Source organism: Anopheles gambiae, chromosome 2 (genome assembly GCF_943734735.2).
Source record: "Anopheles gambiae chromosome 2, idAnoGambNW_F1_1, whole genome shotgun sequence".
Taxonomy (NCBI): domain Eukaryota; kingdom Metazoa; phylum Arthropoda; class Insecta; order Diptera; family Culicidae; genus Anopheles; species Anopheles gambiae.
Window position 1 is genome coordinate 6,427,377 of NC_064601.1, and position 25,620 is coordinate 6,452,996.

The 25,620-nt window shown below is 48.0% G+C and overlaps 1 protein-coding gene across 4 annotated transcripts; it reads right to left on the reverse strand.

Moving 5' to 3' along the window:
* Window positions 1–3: 3 nt before the first annotated feature.
* LOC1281581 (tachykinin-like peptides receptor 99D) lies at window positions 4–19,934 on the reverse strand. Of its 4 annotated transcripts, none has more exons than XM_061644660.1 (10): window positions 18,841–19,934; window positions 13,414–13,658; window positions 8,648–8,808; window positions 8,240–8,414; window positions 3,085–3,285; window positions 2,838–2,988; window positions 2,163–2,359; window positions 1,937–2,069; window positions 1,752–1,817; window positions 4–1,627 (listed from the first exon to the last, which is right to left on the reverse strand). In XM_061644660.1, exons 2-10 carry the CDS (start codon window positions 13,632–13,634, stop codon window positions 1,610–1,612), a joined length of 1,323 nt encoding a protein of 440 aa, XP_061500644.1. In that variant the 5' UTR covers window positions 13,635–13,658; window positions 18,841–19,934; the 3' UTR covers window positions 4–1,609. The 4 variants fall into 4 exon arrangements, with proteins under 4 accessions (XP_061500644.1, XP_061500643.1, XP_061500641.1 ...); XM_061644659.1 differs by having other exon boundaries at window positions 1,984–2,069; window positions 18,841–19,933; XM_061644657.1 differs by having other exon boundaries at window positions 1,927–2,069; window positions 18,841–19,933.
* Between the last annotated feature and the right edge of the window lie 5,686 nt (window positions 19,935–25,620).

Genomic DNA, 25,620 nt, shown 5'->3' on the forward strand with positions numbered 1-25,620 from the left:
GGCTAGTTTATCGACATTCACTGTGGAGGGGCCACAAATAAGATTTATTACCACGCTGTATCGCGAATACTTGCTCGCAGGTCTACTCTACCCAGGAATAAGGGGAGCTGGGGGCAAAGGGAGTTATTGTTCACAGTTGATCCAAAAATTAACACACTCCATTCACTGCCTTTGCTTACAGGGCTACCTACTACTCTTTCTATATGAACCTCCTCCATTCGCGCGGATTTTATGCTTTCGTAACGCTTAACGGTTAAATTGGTCCTTTGACTCGTGTGTCTATTGTTTGTGGCTTACACAGCCCCAGGTTTTTCATTGTGCTACCACAAAGGGGGAGGGGGTAAGAGAAAGAGAAAAAACAGCTTTGCTAGCGGGTGGGTCGTTAGCGGACCTCAGCCACACTCCCTGCTTCTTCCCCTACTACAGTAACGGTATTGTACACCGTTTCGCACTTATCGTGATTAATGGAGTCAAATCTAAATCTTCGTCGATTAAATCGCTCTCGATTTACGGTCGTCCATTTAATTTTCTATGGTGGATAGGGAGGGGAGGCTAAACCGCTCGTACTATTATCGCGAGGGGGGGGGGGAGAACGGCGAGACTAATCTTCCCGGGCATCTCCCGAAATACGAACACTCACCGGAGAAAGACCCACTTCAAAGTGGAAGATTGGGAACCATTTCATCTTCTACAAAACAACGTGCGGGCGGAACAAAACGAAGGAAAAGAGTTATAAAACAACAGGATTCCATTTTTGCTTCAGTTCCTCTTCGTCCAGTTCACCAACGTCAGGAGAACCGAGGGAAAAGATAACCCGACCGCGGGTTGCAAGATTTGCTGTGCGGAGAGGGAGGAGCTATAAATAAAGCGCTTGGGCGAAGGTTGTTAATCAGCTTAACACTCTTTGCCGAGGCGCGGTGGCTCCGTGTGGTCGGCCGAATGTAACTTACGTATACTTGTAGGGAGGGGTGGGGCACCACAAAAAACGAGAACATCCATATCTTGCCTCAGTGCCTCTGCCGCTCGGTGAGGGGTTTTTTGTTTGTGGCAGGCCCGCCCGAGATGAAGTCGTGGAATGACACACCTTCGGTCAGCGGTTCAGCTACTGCTGCTGCTACGCACACGGTGCACGGTGGGCAAATTAATTTACGAGATTTGCAATCTCCACTTCATAAAAACACACACACACACACACACACACGCACACTGACAGAGCGATAGAGCGAGTAGACGGTGAAAACACACAGCGTGAGGTTTTTCCAATTTCCCTATCAACCTCGCTGTACCTCGCACTAATCTAGGCTAGGAGCTTAAAAGACTTCATTTCCCATTTCCAGCGTCTTTTCGCTGGAGCACACTTTTGCCCCCCATCGTTCTCGTATGTGTGTTTTTGTGCCTCCTATTTACAGTTCCTCTACCGATTGGCACGATCGGACCGATGGTCGGTGGTGGCGCGACGCACGATTCGATCCACCGAGCCCGCGACCGAGCTCGTGCAGCTGCTGCTAATCCTTCGGCCGACCCGGTCCGCCCGGTGGGTTGCTGTCCGCCGGGGACGCACAGCACAGGCTGGTGGTTTGATTCAGCATCTGGCTCGTCAGCATCGTGTTCACCCGTCGCATGGGACCTGCAACGAAACGAAAGAGCAACCACCGACACAGCGTGGTTGAATGGTTGAAACCCGAGATTACGATCGTTGCCTCTGCCGCATCGAGTGTGGTATGGAAATGAATCGATTAGGCAGTGCTTACCGGTTTGCCATTTCCGCTGTCCGGTGGGCGACTGGGAACCGTTGTACAGAAACGACCGCTCCGTATCTGTCGTGGAAAGCGAACAACAGTAACAACAAAAAAAAAACGCGTGTTAAGAGTGTGATTAGCCCCAAAAGACATTCGCCCCATTTGAAAAAAGCCGCAAAATGCACACCATTTCTTACTATTCGCAGGTGGTCCGGCGAGCCGGAGCACGAGTAGCGGGACGTACCGGTGCGCCGGTGGCTGCTGGCACTGTCCGGGGTGACGCGCACGAACGGGCAGCAGCGGAAAAACTGCTGAAAACCACGCCGGAACCTATGCGGACCGAGACAGACAGACAAACAGACAGACAAGGCGTGTAATTGTAAACCAGAAATCTAGCATCAGGATCCAGGTGCATCCTCTTACCGTAAGTTCATCCAGCAGTAGATGATGGGATTGTACATGGAGTTGCTCATCGCGAGCCAGTAGATCGCCAGGTACACCTCCTGGATGTACGGTTTCTTCGTCAGCTCCGGATAGTAGGACGTGAGGATGAAGTAGATTTGAAACGGTAGCCAGCAGACGGCAAAGATTATCACCACAATCATCATCATCTTAACGACCTGTCGCGGCGTCGCGGTTGCATTCGGTTGCGTGTGGTGGAAGGCCGGATGGGAATGGAAAATGGGAAATAAAATACGACATTAGTTACGTCCTTTAGCTAATGAGTGTGTCTGCCGCGCCCGAGGGAAAGCGAGTCGTGAGAGTCGGTAAGATAAATAGGACAGAGCGGGACCATTGCCCAGGCCCAACCAACATCAAGAATGACGAGATGGGGAGTCAAAACTTCGTTCCCTTCGGTCTTTCGGTTGTAACTGTCCCGTGTTTTGTCGGATGTAATGCTCAAACGTGCTCATTTTGATGATGGAAAGTTCAATCATTAGATGCTGAAGTTTCGTACCGCCCTTCCTTCTCCTCCTCCCCCCTCGCCCCCCCACAAAAAAACCGTTCAAAACTCGGAAAAACTTTGTCCATTTCGAAGCGACCGGGCGAACGGGCCATAGTTCCCGGGGAAATGAAACGGCCGTACTTGCTACGTACCCGCCGTTTGCTTTTGATGTTGTCCAGCTGCCTCTGCGTGCATTCGCCGATGCTCTTCGAGCCCCACAGCTCCAGCCCGACCCGGGCGTACGTGTACGTCATCGAGCCGATCGGTAGGAAGTAGGTGAGCAGCATGAACACGATGTTGTACCTGCCAAAAATGCCGCACAAAACCAAACCAAAGCTCTGTTTAGATGCACTCAACCACACACACACACACACACACACACGCACGAACACTACTTACACATACTCCTGTCGCGAGTGGTTCGAGGGACCGTCGGGCCATTCGGCGTAGCACAGGATGTGGTCCTTCATCGGGTAGGTGGTGAAGAAGAGCAGCGACGGGCAGGAGATGATCGTGCCGACGATCCAGATGCTGGCCGCCACGCACAGCGTTGCCTTCTTGCCCATGCGAGGCTTCAGCGGGTTCATGATGGCAACATACCTTGTTGGTTTTGGAGCGAGGGAGATTGAAGATAGAGAGAGAGAGAGAAAGAGAGAAGGTGTATGCATGTTTGTTGGGTTAGGTTTCTGGTTTTGACTTCAAACAAGAAGCTGAGGCCCAAACTTCTGCAACGGACGGGTTGCAGAAAACCCGCAGTTAAGGGTATTGGGTGCACGGAATACCTCAACAGCTCAATACACTCTTGCACCCTTGCGCAGAAATAAACACAGACACACGAACCATTCCAGCGGGAAAGCTGGAAGTCCAGACCAAGTCCAAGTATTAAATTAGTACAATTGCATTACGGCCCCGGCAGCCCGGCAGGTTTAGCGAATGATTTAATCATCCGCATGGAGTTAGGATTCTCTGCCATGTGGACCTACGTACAACGCTTCCGGGCCATTGGAGAGATTGGTTTCTTGTTGAAATTAGTTTTGGGCCACAGCCCCAAACCCCTAAACCGGCAGCACCAAGCACTGAAACCGAATCTATGAGGCTGCATACCCACTCCTTCCCCCAAACAAAAAACAGGACGATAAGCGAAATGAACATGTTTGGTGAATAGGACAGCAAACACAAAAAAAGGCAGCACAACCCCATGGCAAAGGAACATGGAAAACTAATAATTGTGCATTCTGCTTAAAAGCATCGTTGCACCGGCTGGCTGGGCCGGGCTGGCGATGGGAGATGGTTTCATCTAATTGTCCTAATTAAATATTCATCACTTGAGCTGTGCGAGGCGAAAAGGAGCTAGGGAGAGAGAGAGAGAGAGAGAGAGAGAGAGAGAGCGAGCGCGCACTTCAACATTTCCGCCATTCAAGAGCATTCGACGCAGAAAGGAGTAGAAAGCAGTAGACGACACTCCGCTCTTTTGCAAGGATGAGTTGTCCGTCGGAAATGCGCTGCACTCTCGAGCGCTTTTGAATAATTTATTACTTTGCGCATAGTTTTGCCGGGAAACGGGGCGCATTAAATGGTTTCGGGATGTTGATGATGATGATGATCGTTTGGCCGCCTTGGGGAAGGGCTTGCAGGCTCACCACGCGCGAGTGTTCGTAGAAGAGGCTGGCAAATACTAGCGCCCAAACAAACTAGCGCAACAAAAAGGCAGACAAACCAAAGTAGAGGAGGAAGTCGTGCGCTAGGACATCGAAAATATCCGACATCCTGTGCTGTGGGGAGCCAGTGGTAGGGTGTAAATGGGAGAGGTGCTTGTGATAATTTATTTGAAGTACCCTTCGGTAACCTTTAATTCGGGATGTCAAGGGGGGAGGTGATGATGCTGGAAGGTGTTCTCTCCCACTCTTTGCTTTTTTTCCACCCGAAACCGGTGCGATAAAGATAAGATTTATGAAGCGTAAGGGGATGCCTGTTTCGTCCTCCTCCGTCCCTGTGGGCGCCCGCCTGCCCGTCCGTGGGGAAATGCGTGTTTGCGTCGGCTTAGGTTAATGATCAATTAGTAGATAGTTTGCATATTAGTCTTCGGTGTACGGGCTTTCGTATGCAGACACACACACACACACTTTGAATGGTGCTCGTACGGTGCTTGGCATGATTGAATGGGATTTGAATATGTTACTTTTACTGTTTAATTTGTTTAAAAGCGATGGGGCGGTTGTTTGGGAGTTTAGGCTTCATGCTGGCTTTCCTGGAGACGGTCCTATCTCTCTCTGTCTCTGTGCGGCGAGTTAGCCGTAAAGGGAATGTGGTACTCTCTCCAGTCGTGCTTCTAAAATTGAGCATTGATCAAAAAGGTGCTGAATAGCAGCTCTTCAAGCACTCACAGAAACCCTTTCCAAAGCTTTCCAGCCATTGAGTCAATTACTTTAATGATGCTCAAATAGTTTTGTTAGAAATTGATCGAAACAGTTCATTAATACGAAACTCTTGCCTATCTTGCTCATCCTAACTTTAGTTGCTGCAAACTATTTGGGGCTTATGCTCTTGAACTTTAGACTTCATTAATGATTTGACTTGTTCGTGACACAGTCTTCATATTATCTGCTGCTTGAATAACAACTCGCTAGCGTTGAATGATGTTGGTAGCGTTGGAAACTTCCTTGGAAAACAGTATATAGTACCTAAGGCTGTTGAAGCAGATCGCCAAAACGTCTGCAGTCTATTAAGATGGTAGGTTGGTAGGTTACGCTCTTTACCACTTGGGGTGCAATTTAAAGTTAACTGCCCTTTATGAGTACAATTGAAAGGAGTGTTGATGTAAATAAAATTGTTATGGACTTATTAGAATAATGATAATCTGTTTCTAAGTATTCCTTCAATAAAATGCAATAAAAGCTTCGCGTCTTTTCCAAGCATTCACAACGCTTTTCAAAGAGCTTCATACACACTTACATAAGCCTCTTCAACTAGCATTACAGCCTGAGCGATTTTCTGAAATAAAAGGAAGAAAACAAACTCTAGACTGCTGCCGTTCTACGAAACGTGACTGAGTCTAATATTGAACCGTAGTCATATTGGCATAAAACCGATATTAACCTCAACTGAGACGTAGTAACGCTGAATGAAATTTGTAATAGACAAAGTTGAGCCTCTTAAAAAACTTTTCATAAACTTGCAAACGCTTTTTAGCTATTCATTATCTACTGCCAAGTACTGATACTCATCTTGCGCTATGAAGTTCGTTCAGTCTATGAGGTTCGATACCTATTTTCCTCACAAGGAGTCAGTGTATGAAGTTTCATACCACCGAGTAGTGCTAAAAGTTCGCCCAACTCAAAGACAGCGTAATGATGCATTGGTTTTCGGTAACAAGAAACAGAAAAAAAGCGCAGAGAATGGATTGGAAAGTAACGAAGGTAAAATAAGTAAACTCTTATCTGACGCACATCATTAAAAACCGATGCACTCCACGAGTACGGATAGCATTTGCAATGGTGCGAAACTTGAAATTGGAGAAAGAGTCGTCTTTGTTTTTTGGGCTTGCATTTACTCATCTGGGATATTTTTAAACGTACGTATCATATGAGCAGCTTGAAGACAAAGCAACTTCTGAAGCATCATTAAACTCCTTGTCATTGACTGGGCGGCTCCATGGTGTCGATGAAAAGTTTCGACAGCGTTTAACACACTTCGTCACCCATAAAAGCTTGCGTTTAAAGCTCCCATAAGATGTGTCAAGACAATGTACTGTGCGACATGAAAGACCAATAAAGCAAGCTTTTCTGAGTGTTAATAGAATTCGGCCCACTGTCACAACACTTAACAATAAACCATAATGAATGATAAAAATAGAAAAGAACAAAAACACCAAGATGACAACCACAATTCATTGCCTACGCGGCCCTTGTGCCCTGTACATCACGCTTTTCCGGCTTTTCCAATTACCGGATGTGTCAGAACGGTGTAAAGTTAACAGGGCGGCCCACGCACACCGGCAGGCTGCCATCAAATGCTACTCAAAACGCCAACTCTAATCACCGCGTCACCACCAGCGTGATTTGTGGACCATAAACGAGAAGGAAAGAATCAAATCCCGAAGTGCGTGTTACAAGGAAGCAGAGAAAGAGAGAGAGAGACAAAAAGAAGCAGCAATCGTGTGCAGGACATTCGCATGAAAAATGCGAAACAATAGATCGCTGACAAAAATATACCCAAAAAAAATAAGAAAAAGTGCTAAGCACGCGTCTAACAACCGCTAAGCTAAGCGGCCTTTCCCCAGACACAGATTGCTTTCTTGGCATTGCTTTTGAGTGTGTGTGAGTGCCCCGCGAGTTGGAATGTTTATTGCTGACCCTGAAACAACGAACGCATCGCCCGGGGGGGGCAGGGAGCGAAGTACGAATGGAAGGCAAATCCTTCTTCCACTGTCACCTCGTCGCGTGACAACGTGACATCGTGGCCCGAGAAACGCACGGGGCGAGTGAGCTGACGTGAGCAGCGATGCGAACCATTTTCCCGTCGACGTATGCAAAATCGCTTTTAAAGCTCAACTTTAAGCACTTAACCGAGTGACGGTGGGAAAGGGCAACAAGCAGGCAAAGCGGTCGTCGTCCCGCCAGGTCTCCGCCTCGCTGCTTAAGACACCACTTTAGAAGTAAATTTTTCAGAAACGGATAAATACAGTCGTCATCGTTCGCGTGTTTCGCTGCGCTGGTGCTAGGCGCTTGCTGTGGACGTGTCCTGGATGCCTATTATACTCTGCCGTCTGCCCTTTCCGAATGTCCTTTCGGCCTGCTTTCCCTCTTCCCTCAGCCCCAGCCTACAGACCAATCCGTCATGCCAACTGCGTCCCGGGCTTCACTCCACTCGCTAGAAAACACAGCCGTTTGTTTTCTCGTTCCGCAAACATACGCCACGCGGAGCGAGCGCATTCCTGCATGGATGGGTAGCGTGAGCGCTTTGGCACCCAGCCCCCCCACCGGAGGACATACATACGGAGGTGGAGGGAAGAGGGTGATAGGGTAGAGAAGACGAGCCCGCGCGCGCTCTCTCGTAAGAGTAATGAAGATAAAATGATGAAGTCAAGCGAAACGTTTGCACACACAGCAACAAAACGACAACAAGACAACGCCTGGGCTGGTGGCTCGCACGCATGAGGAGGGAGACGGCACGCACGGCGGGGACGGGCGAGAGTGGCATGATGGAATCGGTTTGTTTTGCAAAAATTAAATAAAATGCGAAAAGGGCCCTTTCCGGGTCCAGCCGGATGTTTTTTCCGTTTCGTCCTGTTTGTTTGAGTTTTGCCATTTTTATTTTCTGCCCGCCCATCCTGGTCGTTCACTCTGGTGGCGTTGCGTTTCGAAGGGAGAGATAACGGTTCGCTGGCTTCCCCTTACTCCATACCGCGTTGCGCTCTTTGCCACCCGATATAGGAACAGCAGCATACAAATATATATTTTTGCTCCAATGCCTTCGCGTTTACGTCACCGTGTCCATCGCATGGTTTTGACCGACCGGCAAACCCTCCCAGCATCACAGCCCCGCATATGCTTACCTATCGATCGCGATGGCCATCAGCGTGAACACGGAAGCGCAGATGCTGAGAATGGCAACGAACTGTGATATTTTGCAGTACATTGTCCCGAACGGCCAGTCCAGGTAGAGCATGTACGTGTAGTTGAAGGTGACGTTCAGCGTCGACACCATCGCGTCCGCTATCGATAAATTAACTGCAGCCGGCAAGTGCACACCGTTTCCCGGAAGTGTGTGAGTAACGAGAGAGAGAGGGAGCATGTGGGAGGGAAATAAAGAGAAGGAAATGCAAATTAAAAGCTTCCACACCGGTTGCGTTTCGGGCGGGCGGCGAGCGCCAAACTGCGCAAGCGGAAAGACTATTTCCACCTGCCCCGATGGTGACCACCACGGGTGGGTTTTGTGTTCCGAAACCGATCGCATTACCTACCGAGAAAGTAGTTGGTGACCGTGCGCATCCGCTTGTGGGAGAGGACGATCCACACCACGATCAGATTACCGACGGTGGCCGTAATGACGATGCCGGCGAACAGCACGTTCCACACGATCAGCCGCCAGAGCGGCAGTATCGAGAAAAAGTCCATCGTTTGTCTGTAAAGAGAGAGAGAGAGAGAGAGAGAGAGATGGAAGAGAAGAAGAGAATAAAACAGGCAAGTCAGCGTACGTAACTGATGGCAGCGAATGGTCAGCGAATGGGGCGCGAGGCTTTACCGGTGCGCTTCAAGTAAATGTTTGCGAATTGAATTCATTAAGCTTGCATTGAGTCGACTGACTTGCGAACGAGTGGCTGGGTGAGTGGTGCGGGAAGATGATACACATGGACACAGTGCAAACAGGTCGCCATTAAATGTTGCAAACATGAGGCCGTATTTGGGGCCGGGATGTTTGGAACGTTTAATGTGTATCGACGTGTTTGGGGCAAAAGGACGTTCACCGGGATATTAATTAGATTAATAAAACTTGGGAAGTGAAGCACGAAGAGAGCTTGTTTTGCATTTTTTGTAAAAATGTAAATTTATTCTGCTTCCCGGGCAAGATCTTATTGGGGATTCACCAGGAGTGGGATGCTTATTGGTAGCTTATTTTATGGTAGTCGTGCGCTGAGCATTAATTTCTAAAAAAGACTCTGATCAATATTTCACATCCTTTTTTTAAACGCTTTGGAGAGTTCTACTAAATTAACAGACATTTATTTATCATAGGAGAGCTATTAGTTTTGTACAATTTATAAAAATAAAATAGAAATATGTGGGTTTGCAATAATCTCCTGTTTTATGAAATTGAACATTAGATACAGGGTTTTCCAGGAGTTCTCATAGCTGTGGGACACTTTACAGGGTTTCCCACGATTTATTGGTCGGTTCACATCAATTTTTGGTGGGTTCCCATATTTTTTTGGTGCGTTCCCACGATTTTTTGGTCTTTTTTTCAGAATGTTTTGGTCCAATTGTATTGATATCCAAAAGGAAAATATCAATAAATTATGAGAACGAACCTAAAATCTATGGGATACGACCAAAAAATCGTGAAAACGTACCAAAAAGTCATGGGAACTGACCAATAAATCGTGGGAAACCCTGTATTGACTTCTTCTTACGTGAAATGAACTTAATGTAATGGGATCTGGACTCTATAGCACACTTGTTGGACAAACAAAAAATAGCACACTTGTTGGACAAAAGGAATTTCCAAGCAGTCTGTCCAAAAAGGATCACATAGAGTCCAATTTCCATCATATGAAGTTCACTTCACATAGGAAAGAGTCAAGGAAGTGTCCTACTCCAGGAAAACCCTCTAATGAGGGCAACATAATTGAAGTGTATGTATTGTTAGCTGTAGCCGCATTTAAAACAATATTTATTTTATATAATTTTTAAATTCTTTTCAAAATGCTTTGAATGCTTCAACAGTTAACATTGCAGCCTAAATCAAGAGGAGGTAACTGTACACTCAACAAGCAAACCGACACTTTTTACCACGCTTCACACCATCGGCTAAAGCACTCGACAAAAGTTTGAAGAGCGGTAAACCCACGAAAAACAAACCTGTCAAAATTCAATCGAAAAAAAACAACACCCAACCAGCGCTTACGTGTGCGTGTGTGTGTGTGACTTTGTGTGTGTATGGTTTTAAACATAATAATCGACGTAACGTGCTATCCTTTCTTCTCCCCAAAAAGAGAATCATTTTCCACGCTTTCCAGTTTGTATGTTTTTGTACGGTTGAAGCCCTGGAAAAAAAAAGCTGGATGGAAAACTTTTCCCTATGATGTGGTGATACACCACCAAGTCCAAGTCAACACTCGCTTTTGTTCAGGCTCAACGCACGAGGTCCTTGAACATGTGCGACGGTTGCTGCTGCCGCCGCCGTGTGAAGTTGATTCCCGCGCCAGCAGCACAAGCACACGCACATTCAGCACATAAAGCACAGCGGTTTGATCGAAACTGGTGCTTTTTATGGCCTCGTGCGCTACACAATGCAAGCTGAGTGTTACTGAGCGTGTGCCGGTGGTAAGAAGCTGCTTGAAGCACGAATCGTGTACACATTTAATCGCAAATCGGCGGCACAGAAAGGGCTTGAGTGAAATCAAAACCAAATCGCACCGCTGCCAAACAACGCGTTGTAAGTTTCCCTATCAACACAGTGAACAAATCGCTGATTGGATTAGTTGCCCATGCCCCTCCCCCCCAATCCAAACCCACCCCATTTTCCTCTGCTAAGTACAATCGCTTTATGGAAAGCACTCGGGGACTGCTCCTGCACGGTGCAAACATTTCAGCAATCGTTTCACTGCCAAACAGTCTGGATGACTACTGGGAAGCAGCCAGCACCGTCCCTCCGCCCAACCCCTTTCAGCACGATAAAACTGGAACCATCTCGATGCGGAAAAACGCACATAAAATGTGGCAGAAGTTGTTGTACGTTGCTGTGCGATTAATTACGCTACATTAATTTGTTCCCCTGGGTTTTTGGGGGGGAGGAGGGTGAGATCGGGCAGAGCGGGTGTGTGTGCATGTGTGCTTAATTGAATAAATTCCAAAATTTCCACTTATGGTTTGCAGCCCCATCCCATCCACCTTGCCGCTACTATTAGCCAACCGCACGTCCGAAAAGTGAAGGTAAAACCGCAACAGTAACAGCGAACCGATTACGATTTCCGTGCGGGATTTTCGAGCACATTCGGGCGTTTGTAGCATGCACACATATGTACGTACACATTTGCGAACCATTTGCTGATAAGCTAGATGCACAACTCAACACACTTCACGCTGACCAATTATTTCAATCTGAACGGTTGCGCAAAGTCTGTTGTTGCAGCTGGGAGGATGATGCCGTTTGCTGCTGTTCGAGCTGTCAGAACCAGACGAAGCAAAGGTAAACTTCTCTCCCCATGTATGGCTCTGTGTGTGTGTGTGTGGGTGTGTGCGTGTGCTCTCGACCCATTTAGTATCGAGTCATTTCGTAAATGGGGTAATCGCAAATGAAATAGTTTGCAGCATCATAAAGACTCGACTAGTGCGACTGTGTAGCAATTCCAACCATTTCGTGTACGTGTGCAGCCGCTTCGTTTCACCAACCACGACACACGAATGCCCTCGAGATACTCCTTCCCCCTTGGGCCTGGATGTTGTATGCATCTTAGAAACAGGTTGTTTCGAATAGTGCTCGAATTGCTGGCACACCAACTCAACCCAACCTCCTGCTCCCGGTGCAATTTCCATTGAAGGGCGACGGGACGCTGCACATACACGGAATTCTCCAGTTGCAGCAATGCATGTGCAGTATGCGCTCGTTCGACTGCATCTTATCCGGTGCTCGGGCTGTGCTGTTTTGATGTTTTTCTTCTTGCTGTCGCCCTGTGACCTCGGCCAACTCCCGGCACAGTATGTGAGCTGGGGATTCCAATCTTTTTTTCTATTTTTTTTGTTGCTTTTCTTCTAATTTGTTTGTTTGCTTCGTTTTGCATGCCGGCTTGGCTGACCTTCTCGGGGCGCTTCCGTTCGTTCACACGCTGGCATTATAACGCTTCCCATCGACGCTTGGCGCTTGACGCAACCCGCGCATCGCGTAGAACAATGTGCACGTGGCCCACAAGAGGGATGGAGCCGCCCGGTAGCTCACCGTTCACAACTGGCTGCGTACTTTCCCACAGCAGCAGCAGCGGGAGCAGCAACTACGGTGCTTCCATTCTTAATGCTTTCACTCTTGTACGGGGAACACCACACCGTTGCTCGGCCCAGCGGACGGGGCGCTTTTGTTTGCGCTGTTGCACCGTGAAGAACGTACTCCAGAGCGGGGATACCCATTCAGCTGCATCCTTCTGGCCTGGAATGTGGACGCTTCTCATAGCGCCCCAACGAAGGATGCTACACCATTTAAGCTGGTGCTGCTGGTGCTGCTGGGAAGTCGTTGTAAAATAATAATACCCGTTGAAATTCAACTCACAAACTGGATGTATGTGTGTCTGTGTGTGTGTGTGTGTGTGTACCTTGTGTGTATTTGTGTGTGGTACCGTTACCGGCAGCAGGATATCCGACCATTTTCGAAACGAAGAATGGCAAGGCTAGCAACAACAAGACGAAAAAATAAGTTGAGCTTCCCGGTTTGCACCATTTCCCTGTGGAATCGGAGCAGGATTTTAGTTATGTGCAGTTTTATTTCGTGCAGACCCGTCCCCATACGGCATTCCGTACAGAAAATGCATCGTTTAGTATCCATTTTTTATCGAAAAACTCTACAACAGACACACACACACACACGCGCATACACGAAACGTTGTACGGATGTACATTAGCCCGGAAGGACGAAAAGAATCCGGGCTAATCTAATCCAGCCTTACACTTGCCTGCACATGCAAACAGGCGACTCAGGCTTGGTGGGTTGGAGTGGGAAATGCGGCTTCGGGCGGCAGCTTTGGTGAAAAGTTGTCCATCGCTTACACGCCTGTAAATCCACACAAAACCACTTAACAACGGATGCTTCCATGGATTAAGGAGGAATGAAATAGGGCGAGTGGATGGGACGCCAACCAGTGAAACCGAATCGCGTGCCACCGTTTACCAGCCAGCCAGCATTTAATTCACCAACTTTGCAGCGAGCAGGGAAAGGGCGGAAATGCAAGTTTTATGCACTGTGTATGTGTGTGGGTGTGTGCTTTTTTTGTTTCCTCACTCAACAAGAAGCGCTTATACGTACATGCTTTCGGCGGTTCCGTTCGGCTCGGGGTACGGTCCGGCGACGAGCGTTGGCGGGGAACTTTCCCTCCAGGCGATCTCCAGCTCGGCGGATGTCGCACTCCAGCCCGGCTCGGCGCCGCTTCCGTTGAGGCCAGTGCCGGCAGGGCAGCAGCTGCTGGTTCCGGCGGTCGATTTATTTCCACCCGTCAGCAGGGTTACCGCAAGCTCCTCCAGGTCCATCGTTCGGTCGGGCACTGTAACTCTCTGCTGGGGAGGGGGCGAGAGAAACAATGGAATAGCGTTTAATAGCGTTGTTGACTCGCTCTTTTTTTACATTTTCAATCTCTTCTTTAGGACCCCGCACTGCGTTGATTAACGAAATGTGGGGAGGGACATTAAATGAGTCGTTTTACTCGAACCCACAGTGTTGATTGTTTGAGTAAAACTATCTCCGATTATGTTGTAATAAACTCCTGCCAAACCCAAATCGTCCCTCCCCAACAAACAAAAAAAGACACGCCAAGGGACAAACAAACACCACGATAAGCGTGGAAAAGTGGAAAAGCAAACAGACGCAGCAGCGGCAATCCGGGGACGACACGATTGTCATTTGCCATTAAAAGTTTAACACTAATTTGGAACGCCCGACGCCCGAGTGCCATGCCACCTCGAGCAAAAGTGGGCGGAAATGGGTTGGCCGGTAGGAGTGCGGGGGAAGGTTTTGCAATTTCCTTCCCAAAAACCCCGTGCAACAAATTGCTTGTAAAACAAGGACCGATTTTTCCGGCTTCCGTTTCGTGCGGCTGCCGTTATTATCATTATTATTATTATTGTTGTTGTTATTATGCTCATGAGGATTGGTGGCCGTTTGCGGCGGCTGCTGCTGCTGCTGCTGACACATTTTCCGAGTCCGAGTTCCGTCACGATAGAGCATCATCATCCCGTGTGCGTCGTCCTCTTGTGGGCAAAGGAGCAAACAGTAAAAAAATAAAAACAAAAACCACAAGCCACGAGCCACGATAAACCAATGGGAAAAGGCGCACACGGAAAACCGTCGTACGCCTGGCGCACGGTGCTTCGGTAATAAACTGGAGTGATAGTGATTCCTAACAACTTTAATCATCGTTCGGTTTGGAGTGGTTTAGGATGGATTGAAACTGCACGCAGGACAGAACGAGGTGGAATACGAGTGGGGCAGGCAACGTCCTGCACCATTATGAGCTGGAATCGCTGGAAATACGTTCGCCGTCGGTCGATTTCATTCAATGAGCTGGATCTTCAAGCAGGCAGGAAATGGTAATTAGCAAACATTTCGTCTCGTATTAGCTGGATGATTGTACTGGTTGTAGCGTTACAGTAACGCAGCAGTTAATTAGGCTGTGGTTGATGGGTGGTTCGAGCAGCTGACCGACTTACATGTATAGAGTGGCTCACAGGATGTACAGAGCAGGCAAGTAAATGATGAATTTGTACAAGCTGTTTGTAAAAAGCGTGTTTGTACAAGTGTGATACAATCTTTCCCCGAGTTAGGCAAGTAATGTGTTGCGTAGTTTGGAGTTGCTAGCGTTTTTTTTAGTTAAAACAGTTGTTGATAAATATAAATTTTTGATTAAATGCATTGTTTTAATGTGTTTAACTACTAATATAATAGTATACTAATTATAATAGTATAATTAGTGTAGGAAATTCGGTAATCCTTTCTTCGGTTCGGTTTTTAGCGATTTTAAACTTTTAGCAAAAATGCAATTTATGTGTTCATTTAACAATGGTTTGAGAAAATGTACCGATTTGAAATAACGAAATAAAACTGAACTGGACTTTTTGAATTGTATGCGCCTAAAAGTATGCAATTGGAATTTCGCTTTTGCAAAGGATAATTATTTAAATTGTTTCGTAGTATGAAAATAGTAGTAACAAAGTTTACAGTCTTTCCCTGAGTTACGCGAAACTGAGCTACGCGAATGTTTAGATTTGACGATTCATACGTCAAATTGGCACAATTATCTTGCAATTTTGCTAAATGTTTAAAATTGTTTAGTAACGTTAAGTATAAAAAAATCTATTATTATCCATATTTTGGCACTTACGACTTACGCAAAAATCCGAGACACGCGAATATCCCAGCAATGCGTAACATTAATATTATCATCGTCGTCATTACATTAATACATTGTACGCGTAACTCGGAGAAAGACTTTATTAATTAAAAGCTCTTAACTGTATAAAAATGATGAAAAAAAAAATTCACAAAAACTCCATCATTTTGCAAATATATTGTACAGAATAGTTAAGGAATTGATGATCCAATTGATTTACTTTTACTGAGTGTAGTGAAAATGTTTGTATGTCACAAGTTTGTCCAAGTGATTGCATACTTTTATCTATTTTTCCTGCAGAGCAACTAAAACTCGCCCACATACATGTCGCCTAGATGTATGCAATTTGTAAAACAATACTTTAGTTTTAGCGTGCTTTAGCAGCGGAAATCAAAGCTTTAATGTGAATCAATAAATCCATATCAATGTGCGCGTATCTACCCCAATCCCATCCCAAACGAGTATAAATCATACAAAAGAGCAACTTTTGTTCCGGCCTGCACGAGCGATCCCGCACAGCTTGTTGCTCCGAACCAGCACCGAATGTCGTCGATAAGATCTACGACTTTACGACGACGTTCGATCTAAAGATCAGCTAACCGTCACCAAAAACAGTAAACTTTTCTTTTTATGATCCAAAGCCGAAGCAAAACATATCAGCAGCAGCAGAAGCAGCAGCAAAAAGGCAAATGCGAAAGATGACGGAAGCACGATACCGACGACCTGCTCGAAATGCCATACCGCCGCGCACATACCCTAATGGACGTCACCGCTCCCCCCCCCTTGCACCCGGCAAAACGTCAAATCAACCGTGGACGATTAATATCGAGATTGAAACGAACGGCACAAAAAGCAGCAAATACGTAAGAGCCCTGCTGGCGACATTGCTAAACGCATATAGATCGAACATATAAGAACTGGAGAGAGCAAAAAACTGTCACACGACATGTGGGAACAAAACCGTCGAGTGGCGAAAAAATGGCCGAAAAACCGTCCGCAAGATCAAATTTGCTGCAACCGACGACCGCCGAGATGAATCAATTCATTAGTTCTGGATGCCCGACACGGCGCTCCCTTCCCCCCCCCCCCTCCCCCCCTCCCTCCCTCGGTCTGACGAGTTCACCGTCATGGAAAAGCAAAACTCCTGTTGCTAGCAATTTGTAAAAGTGTGTCCTTGGCTTCCTGGTTCGTCCGTTCGTCGCTTCCGCTCTCTGTTTGCCGATAGTTTCGGCTGTCAATCTACGGACACATCGCACCATTACCCACGGCTTCGGGGTTCGGTTCCTTCCGGGGAGAGTTTTTTCCTCCCACTTTCTCCCCCCAGCCACCACATCCGGTGCCGGGGTATCACTTTTGCGAAATCGAATTCAATTCCGTTCCGGAGGCAATTTGCTAGACAGGTCATATGTAACACAATTTGTTATTTTTGTTTGGCAAGCGCCCACTTTCGATTTTCGGTTCAATCAACTTGCCTGCACTATTGGCGGCAGCGCGCTGGCATGGTGGTGGTGGTGGTGGTGGGAGGAAGGGGAGGTTTAGGGACAAAAGGGCAAAAGCACGCCCGGTCCCTCCTTCATTGGTTGGAATGCCGGTTTTTGCCTCATAAACCAGGTCAGCGGGAAAAATCGGTCGGCGGGCGAGCAAAAGTTTAAGAAATCTGCCAACAGGGGGAGGGTGGGGAAAGTTGGAAGGCAGTTCAATATCATGGCGAAAAGTCCCACCACCACCACCAGCACGACACACGGCGGTTGTGCTGGAAGGGCTCAGCGTATCGTGAAGTTAGCAGCAATCTAGGCGCCACCGGAGTCGCTTGCCACGGGGGCGCAAAAGGCGAAACCTGAGTATCGCGGTGTGCGGTACGGGCCGTTTGAGGTAAGGGTCCCTCCCACTCGCCACACCGCTCTGAAACCACTTCTCGGCAACACCATATGGCCACGCGGGCCTCCTCAGGATCCGAAGTGATGCACGGTAGCACCACCATAACCAAACACGGGCCCTGCTGTCATTTGGATGAAAATTTATGCGATCTAATGGAATAGAAAAGGAGGTGTTGTTTCAGGAGCAGCCCAAGGGGGCCGCCCAAGGGCCGGGGATGACGTGCAGCAGGCGGCTCAAAGGACACACCGCACAAAACGCTCGAAGACAAATCGCCTCCGCTGACGTCACCGGGCTGGAGTTCCATCTCGCCTCCCTACCGTGTGTGTGTGTGTGCGGGGGGGAGGACTCAAACCCAAACAAAAGCCTCCCGTAAAGCCTCCCAGGATGTGACGATGATTGATGGATATCGATGGGAAAACGTGGCGGACCGACCGATCGGACGGGCTGTCCCACCTTTTGCCTTTGCTTCTTGCGCTCCGTGGCGCGTTTTCGTCTCATTTGTCTTCGACTGGGGTTCGACGGCACGGTTTTGGGGCGGTTGTTGGTTGGTGGCTGGAATTGAAAATGCAAAGCAGCAACAGCATTCCGATCGAACCTCGGTGCCATGCCCCCGAAAACGAAACCCCCCCTCCCCTGGCCCACAGTTTCATTGTCCGGTCGGACGCGCAACCGAAACACCGAGCGCGAGCGCGTGCGTGCTCCCCCTGGTGGTGGTGGGCGGTTTTGAGGAGTTTTACTTTAAGTGAAATGTTGTTTCGCATTTGTTTTCCCGAGCCGTTCTGGGCTGTCCTGGGATTTCGTTTGCCTTGTTGCGCCACAAACCGCTCGCACGGGACATCCCCTTGAGTTGCGCAACTTCATAGTTGAAAGTTTTGCACGACACGACAAACAATTGAGTGGAGGATGTTCGAAAAAGGGACAGAACCATCTGTTGGGATTTGTCGTGCTGTGGGGTTCACCCTTGCTACAACGAGAAGGAAAAGATTCCCGTTCACCTTCTTCTTCTTCTTCTTCTTCTTCTTCCTTCTCAAGCCAACGAGCAACGAGGTTATGAGCTCGAACGAGCGGACAGATCACACATTTGCTTTTGCTGCGGTCTGCCGAACAGTCGTTCTCGATTGGTTCTCGATAATGGGTTTTTCGGGGGGGCCAATTTGTTCGGCAAACTATTTCCACCGAAGGAGGGAAATTTTGAGTAGAGGAACAGCTGGGGTCACCACCATCCTCCCGCAAGCAAACAGCACGGAAAACGCCACTAAAGGGCTGCAAAGGTTAAGGATGATGATGCTGACACCGACCGACCTGGACCGAACCAGAAACCCAACAGGTTGGAGGTTTTGCTCCTGGCATCCTCTCACCCACAACAATATGGTCAGCTTAAACTGTCCCTGTGTGTTTGGGATTCGTTTACGGTTTGGTGGTCTGTAAGTGTGTGCGGCTAGAGAGGCGACAAAACTGGCATTACGACCCACCTTTAAGTCCAGTTTATGTCCGATCGAGGGCAGCGTGGAAAGGATTTGCCCGAGTCCTTTTTTTATGGATATTGTGCACAGTCACAGTCACACGGCCGCCGCTGGAGTGCAATAAATCAACCTGGAAAGATGAAAGCGGCGTCCGACCTCCGTCTCCACCGCGCACTATTTTCCACGATTTGGGTCCAGCTTCTTTTTGCTTTCGCTTGCTTTCTCCTCCCACTTTCACACAACACACTTTCACGATGTAATTATGATAATATCTTAACACATGTTGCATGCGCTTCGTGCACTTTCACTAGCCACACTCACTGGGTCGTTGGGAGGGGAACAATAAAAACATAGAAACACAGAGGAGCGCGCGCGCCTCGAACAACTTCATCAAAGTAAACGGGGTCATGCAGCAGCAAATCATCCGTCGTCGGCATTACTACCACTGCCCTAGCAACGAGCACATCCTTCTAGCGCTTCTTTTATGACGGCAAAGCAGATATGACACGGCTGAGGCTGGCCGATGCTCCCGATGCCCGACGGAGGTGGAATATTCGAAGGTACCACGGAACAGGAGACGATCATTGTTGCCATTTTCTGCTTCCCGAGCCAAGGTGGGTACGCGGTGCTCTTCAAGGGCCACCACCCTCCCCCCTCCACCTACTCGAGTGATGAAAATGGCGATACGGGTTGGAGTGGTCGTGGCGATGCCATCATCGCTCAATGGCACCTTTTCTTTTTTGCTGCTGCTTTCTTGGAGGACACACAGCACACAAGGATCGCCTTTTTGTAATCGTCTCCTTTGTTCGCGGCCCCAACAAGGATGATGCTTGTCTTCTGCTCTGTGTCTGTGTGCAGGACCTTTTTTGTGTTTTCCGTTTTCCGGCTCCCTTTACAGCTTGTTCAACGGAAGTGTTTAACAGAATGGGAGCGAAACCGGCCTTTTTTTCACACGACCCCGCCACTCGACGGGCTGAACAACACTCTTCGCGACGGGCATGCGACGGACTCAACGCTCACACACACACGCGCGCGCACACACGCGACGAGAGCGACTCGCTCGAGCGTCCGATTCGTTCCGTGGCTGAAGCGAAACTGACGCTCGTGACGGTTCGCCGTCTGCTGAGTTCTCCGGCAAAGGGCAAAGTCACTCAGCGGAAAACCCGATCGGTTGAGCGCTCGCTGTGGTGTTGTTGCTAGTGCTTTTCGTTGACTGCTTGTAAACATCGCGATGATCCCGAGAAACAATGCATGGAGCAACCGGCGGGACAAGCGCCATCGTAAGAGCGAAAGAAAAAGAGAGCGCGCTTCTTCTTCGAGACGTCCGGTTGAAAGCAGGAGGGTGATGCTGGCCAAACCATCGGCACGCGTACGACGCTTGGACCGGAAGACGTTAACAGGGGAAAGGGGGGTGATGCTGGTGGTGGTAATTAATCGCTTTGCGCGCGTAATGTGCGCTTTTCTCCGCCTGCTCTTGCTGCTCATCGGGCACATGGGGGGAGGGAAGTGGAAGGTACGAACGAGGTGGCCGTCCTGTAAACACTTACTCATCACATTTATCAATTACGCATAATAGGGGGACCGGTTGTTGCAAACCATGCGCCTCCATCTGTCGTTTGGACGAGTTTTCTTTCGATTTTTTGCGTCTTACCTTTTTGCGCTAAACTTTGCGTCAGTCGCTCCTCTATCTCTCCCACACGATTTCTTGCTCCTTCTTGCACTTGTCTTTCGTTCGAGTTTCCTGGCAAGATAGTGGCAAATAGTTGCAAATTGAATTGCGGCTGGGAATGTCTGGGACGCGAATGCCAGTGTGCGAGATGTAAGGAAAGTTTTGCCAGTGATTTCATGGGACAGATTGACGAAGCGAAAGAGAGAGCGAGAGAAAAAAACAGTAACATAGGGAGCATTAATTGGAGTGGGATGTGTGGGGCTGGAAAAGTTTTGATTTTATTCGCTTGCATTATACATTGAGAGCAGTCTGGTAATGGAATGTGTTGGTAGACATGCAACAGTTAGTTGGATTTATGTTAAACTTTATTCGCACGTACAAGGATGAGAATTAGTTGGTTCGAAGTCTATCAAGAGATGACAAAGCACCAGGAAAATTACTTTTAATATTACCAGGAAAATACCAATTACCTGCGCTAAGGTCAGTAAAAGGATGTTTTCTCATACTTATTGCATACATTTAGGCGTTTGTTTTTTTGCATAGTTTCGGGCGTTGTTATTCGTTTTTTCTTTGTAGTTTTTAAAGGGTCCTGTAACGACATTTTTACGGATATTAAAGCTCCTTCCCGATTTAATTATGTGTCTGTAAAGGTCTTTAAAGATCAACCTCAAATTATCTGCTCCTGTGTTTTTCGGCAACATAATAATCTACCAACAACCAAATACCATCCCACCCTCTAAAAGACTCCAGATGTACACCTAATTAGGTGATTAATTCGTATGCCTTTACAAATTACGAAAAAATGAATTAAAAAGCTCTCACTAAATTAGTCAACTGACCAGAGCAACGCGTCCAGCGTAGAGATAGGCGCACAGCCATCCCTAAAACCCCAACTCCACTCAACGCGAACGGTAACTCACCGACCGAGAAAAGGACACCCAGCACAACCCGCCACATGGCTGTGGATCGTTCTGTGGGAGCCAAAACGAAACGAGCAAAAGAGAGAGATGGAGAGAGCAAAAAAAAGGAAAAAAATAGGAAATGGCAAATCACACAGATGCTTTTTCCGTCAAAGCGACAAAGCGACAAGCAGAGCACAGGAACTGGCCGCCCCAAACACTACACGTCCTCCAAAAACTCGATCTCGGACTAAAGCTTTATGGGCTACAGTTGTTTGTGTGTGTTGCTGTTGTGCATACACGGAAGCTGTATGAATGAGTGTGATGTGGAGGGAGAGAGAGAGAGAGAGGGAGAGGTGAGGGCAAGTGTTGGTCCGTTTGTCTTGTTTCGGTTTGTTCGAATGTGATGCGATGGGGGGAAACAGACATTGGGGAAAGGCCAAAGGGAAGCTCGTTAGCGGATTACGGCCACACCAATAATATGGCTTCCCAGGATGTTTCTTCTTTTTTTGTTACCGGGACCAACACAGCACGTGCCCCGCTCGATGTGTGTGTGTGTGTGTGTGTGTGTGTTTTTGTGTGGCAAAAAGTCGACTCACACACTGTTTGACGGTTTGTCGCCTCCGCAGGGAAGCTTGTTCACGGTTGACGGACGGCGCACAATGCGGACACAGGAAATTGATCACGGCCCAAACAATGAGGAGCGGATGCGTAAAGGGCGCGCAAAAGGATGGCGTAAAGGCGTTGGATGAGAAGCAAAAAAGAAAAAAAGAAATAGAAAAGTGTACGTGCGCTTGTACCGGAAGAACACACGAGCCAGAAGAATGGATGAAAGGGAGTGGAGGCATGCGTTTCCAATAAGTAGAGCGATGGCAAGGGGTAAAGCCATCACTATTATCGTCAAACCCGCGTATTATAATCATTATTATCATCGTCATCATCGTCATCATTTATTTGAGTTGGTGAAAAGCAGTGCTCGTTGCGTTGCCCGCTAAGTATGCGAACGTAAAACCAGGACCAAACGGCCATACCGAGAGAAAGAGAGAGAGAAAGAGAGTGCGGGAAATTTTTCAAATTATAAATGGGCCTTACGGGCCTTACCCCTTCCCCCCCCCCTCCCCCCGATCGTACCGTAGCCATCCCTCTGTACGAGTTATTTCGAGTTTTCTAATTTTCGCACAAAAGCAGCTTCCCCCCTTTTGCCCGAAACTTGCCCGAACCGCCCCTGCAGCGACTTGTGCAGAGAGGGTGGTGGTGGCGGCCTACGTCTTGCTGTTTATTTTCTTTAGTTCTTGCCCCGCCACCCCACAAACCCTTGCTTACCAGCAACCGATCGGTGAACAGGAAAACCTTTATTTGCAAGCAAAGAAGAAAAATCTGTGGAAAGTATGCGCTACTCCATTCCTTACCGTGTGCCTCTTGGTTTTGTTGTCTTTTTTTGCGTTGTTTCTCATCACTTACAGTGGAGCAGAAGCACACACACACACACACACACACACACACACACAAAACTAAGATTAAAGAGGAGGAAAACATTGATGGTTCCTATCCCCTGGCGCCCACCGCCGGCGCTGAGCAGGAGCAGGAGGGTGGAAGGTGCAGGACGAGTGGCGAAATGAAAAGAAAACTTGGACAGAAACCACAACCCTTGTTGAAAAACTTTCTCCCGTAAGAACACTTTCGTTCCCGTTCTACACACACAAACGCGCACGCGGCAGTATGGCGGCACGCCTCGTCATACTGAAATTGGCTCCCTCGGGGCCGGACGAAAGAAAGAAGACAAAAAAAGCGATCAGTACCAATGTCCCCCTCCTTCCCGGAACCTGTGTGCCGAAGCAACACATTCCAGCGACGACGAGACTTTGCGTGCGTGTTCCTATTCCACTTCCCAGTCTCTCTCCCCTCCTTACACCGTGACGTAAAGATCGATGAGTTTTGTTTCCCTGCTGTGTGTACGGCGGCGGTGGCGGTGGCGGCGGCGGCAAGCAGCGACTCCCAGTGTGTGCCCGGCCGCCCAAAGTGTCCAAATATGAGGTAATATTTGACCGAGAACCTAACCCTTCCAGTTGGTGTGGGATGAGGAGTGCGGAGGTGAGCTGGTGGCCTTTCCTCTCTCCCATTTCGGGAGTTTGTTTGTTTGCCGCTGGCAAATAGATCGTTCCATTTATTTTTAGGCCGGTTTTGGGTTTGGCGAAACGAGCCGCTTGGGGAAACACTGGGAAGCGTAACTTACCGGAGTCCGGACCACATCCAGCAAGTGGACATGGACGCTCGCATTATCGAGGGAGGACGGGATGGGTTATGTCAATAGATAGTGTTCGTTTGTCTTCTTCTTCTTCGCAATAGCTTTTAACGGCAATGGCGCACAATAACTACAACAACAGCAACAACAAAAACTGGACAGACAGACAGAGGGAAATACATCAAACGAGTGCAAACTTCCTAACGATCAAGGTTCGGTCCAACGGCAACGGACTTCTTTCGCAGTGGCCGCGTGACGGTGAGTAATGGCACCTGACCGGCGAAGCCACCAACCAATAACCTTTCGCATTTGGAGGGTTACACTTGCGCTCTCTTTAAACCCTTGGGTGTAATTCAAACAAACACACACACGCATATTGCGCCGTGTGTTGCGTTGCGTGTGTCTCAGCTCCATTCTTGGAAACACTGTTTTTCAATTTGTGCGTTTGTGCGTTGCTTGCGCCAGAAGTTGCTGGCGTACACGAGATCAAGCACGGGGGGGCAGCGCATTTCTCTTTGATGCTTTGTTAGTCGGGGCGAGACGGACTGCGACTGGGGCTTGGGACTGGGGGGCATCGCACCAGCATCCCTTCATTATTCGGCCGGTTGCGGTTGGCAGGCACGATCGACTGCCAACTGACCCGAAAAACCGTGCAACGCAACGCAATGGGTGTATGTGATTTTGACAACCCACCCACAGGTTTCGCCCGGTATTGCAGAAACGTATGTTAGAAAACCCTTTTGTTTTTTTTTTTTTGCTTTGTCGGCGTGTTACACGCGTGGATAGTACTTATTTTCGTTTAAAATGATAAAAAATTGTGCTTACAATCGCAAGCAAGGTAGGTTGAACCGATGTTTCTCTTTTTTCTTTAGTATTTTTCTAAAAATAACATTGAAATTACACAAATTACGTGGTTTTGTGATGCAAATTGCATACTTTGCGGGCAGTGGCAGGATTCAACACATTTCGGATGAGGCACCTATGCCTCATACTATGCCATTTTCGTAATGCAATTAACCTAATGGATCGTAACGTGTTCGAACTCCAACACTAAGTTTAATTGCTGTACTATTATATACAATTTGAAAATGTGGGGTTTTGGTTTAAAAAAAAATCAGGACATTTTACTACCCACAACGATTGACGCCTAAAGGTAGGCAAGGTATCAATTAACCGTAGTTACCGTCTGATATGCAGCCTTTCAGCCTGCTGATGTGCAACATGTATGCGTGATCGTTGGCAAAGGAGAAAATGAAAAAAAAAACCTTTAAAAAAGTATAATAATTGATATCAAATTATGCTTTAAAAAATCAATCAATTGGGAGAGAAATGAATAAAAAATCGATAAAGTAAATATATTGTTCAGTTTCTCTTAAAACAATTCAGGACAAATAGGCATTATTTTATCCTAAATTTTGAAATAAAATACAATATCTGTCACTTTTGAAGTCGTCCCAGAATTCACCTATCTGGGATCAAAGGTCAGCAACGACAATAGCATGGAAGCTGAGTTGCGCGCAAGGATGCTGGCTGCCAACCGGTCTTTCTACAGCCTGAAAAAGCAGTTCACCTCAAAGAACCTGTCGCGACGGACGAAGCTGGGACTATATAGTACCTATATAGTACCAGTACTCACATACGCCTCTGAGACATGGACACTGTCCAAATCTGACGAAGCCCTCTTAGCCGCGTTCGAGAGGAAGATGCTCAGAAGGATACTTGGCCCCGTATGTGTGGAAGGACAATGGAGGAGCCGCTATAATGACGAGCTATACGAGATGTACGGCGACCTCACTGTCGTACAGCGTATTAAGCTCGCCAGGCTCCGGTGGGCTGGCCATGTTGTACGCATGGAAACGGACGACCCAGCCCGTAAAGTCTTTTTAGGCCGTCCACAAGGACAGAGGAGGCGTGGTAGGCCCAAATTGAGGTGGCAAGATGGCGTGGAGGCGTCCGCCATTAAGGCCGGGATAACGGAC

Coding starts and splice junctions, on each gene's coding strand:
- LOC1281581 (XM_061644657.1), bottom strand. CDS start 13,634: ATGGACCTGGAGGAGCTTGCGGTAACCCTGCTGACGGGTGGAAATAAA. Junction 8,809..13,413: donor AACGGAACCGCCGAAAGCAT/GTACGTATAAGC, acceptor CTCTCTTTACAG/ACAAACGATGGACTTTTTCT. Junction 1,818..1,926: donor CCTGCGAATAGTAAGAAATG/GTGTGCATTTTG, acceptor TTTCCACGACAG/ATACGGAGCGGTCGTTTCTG.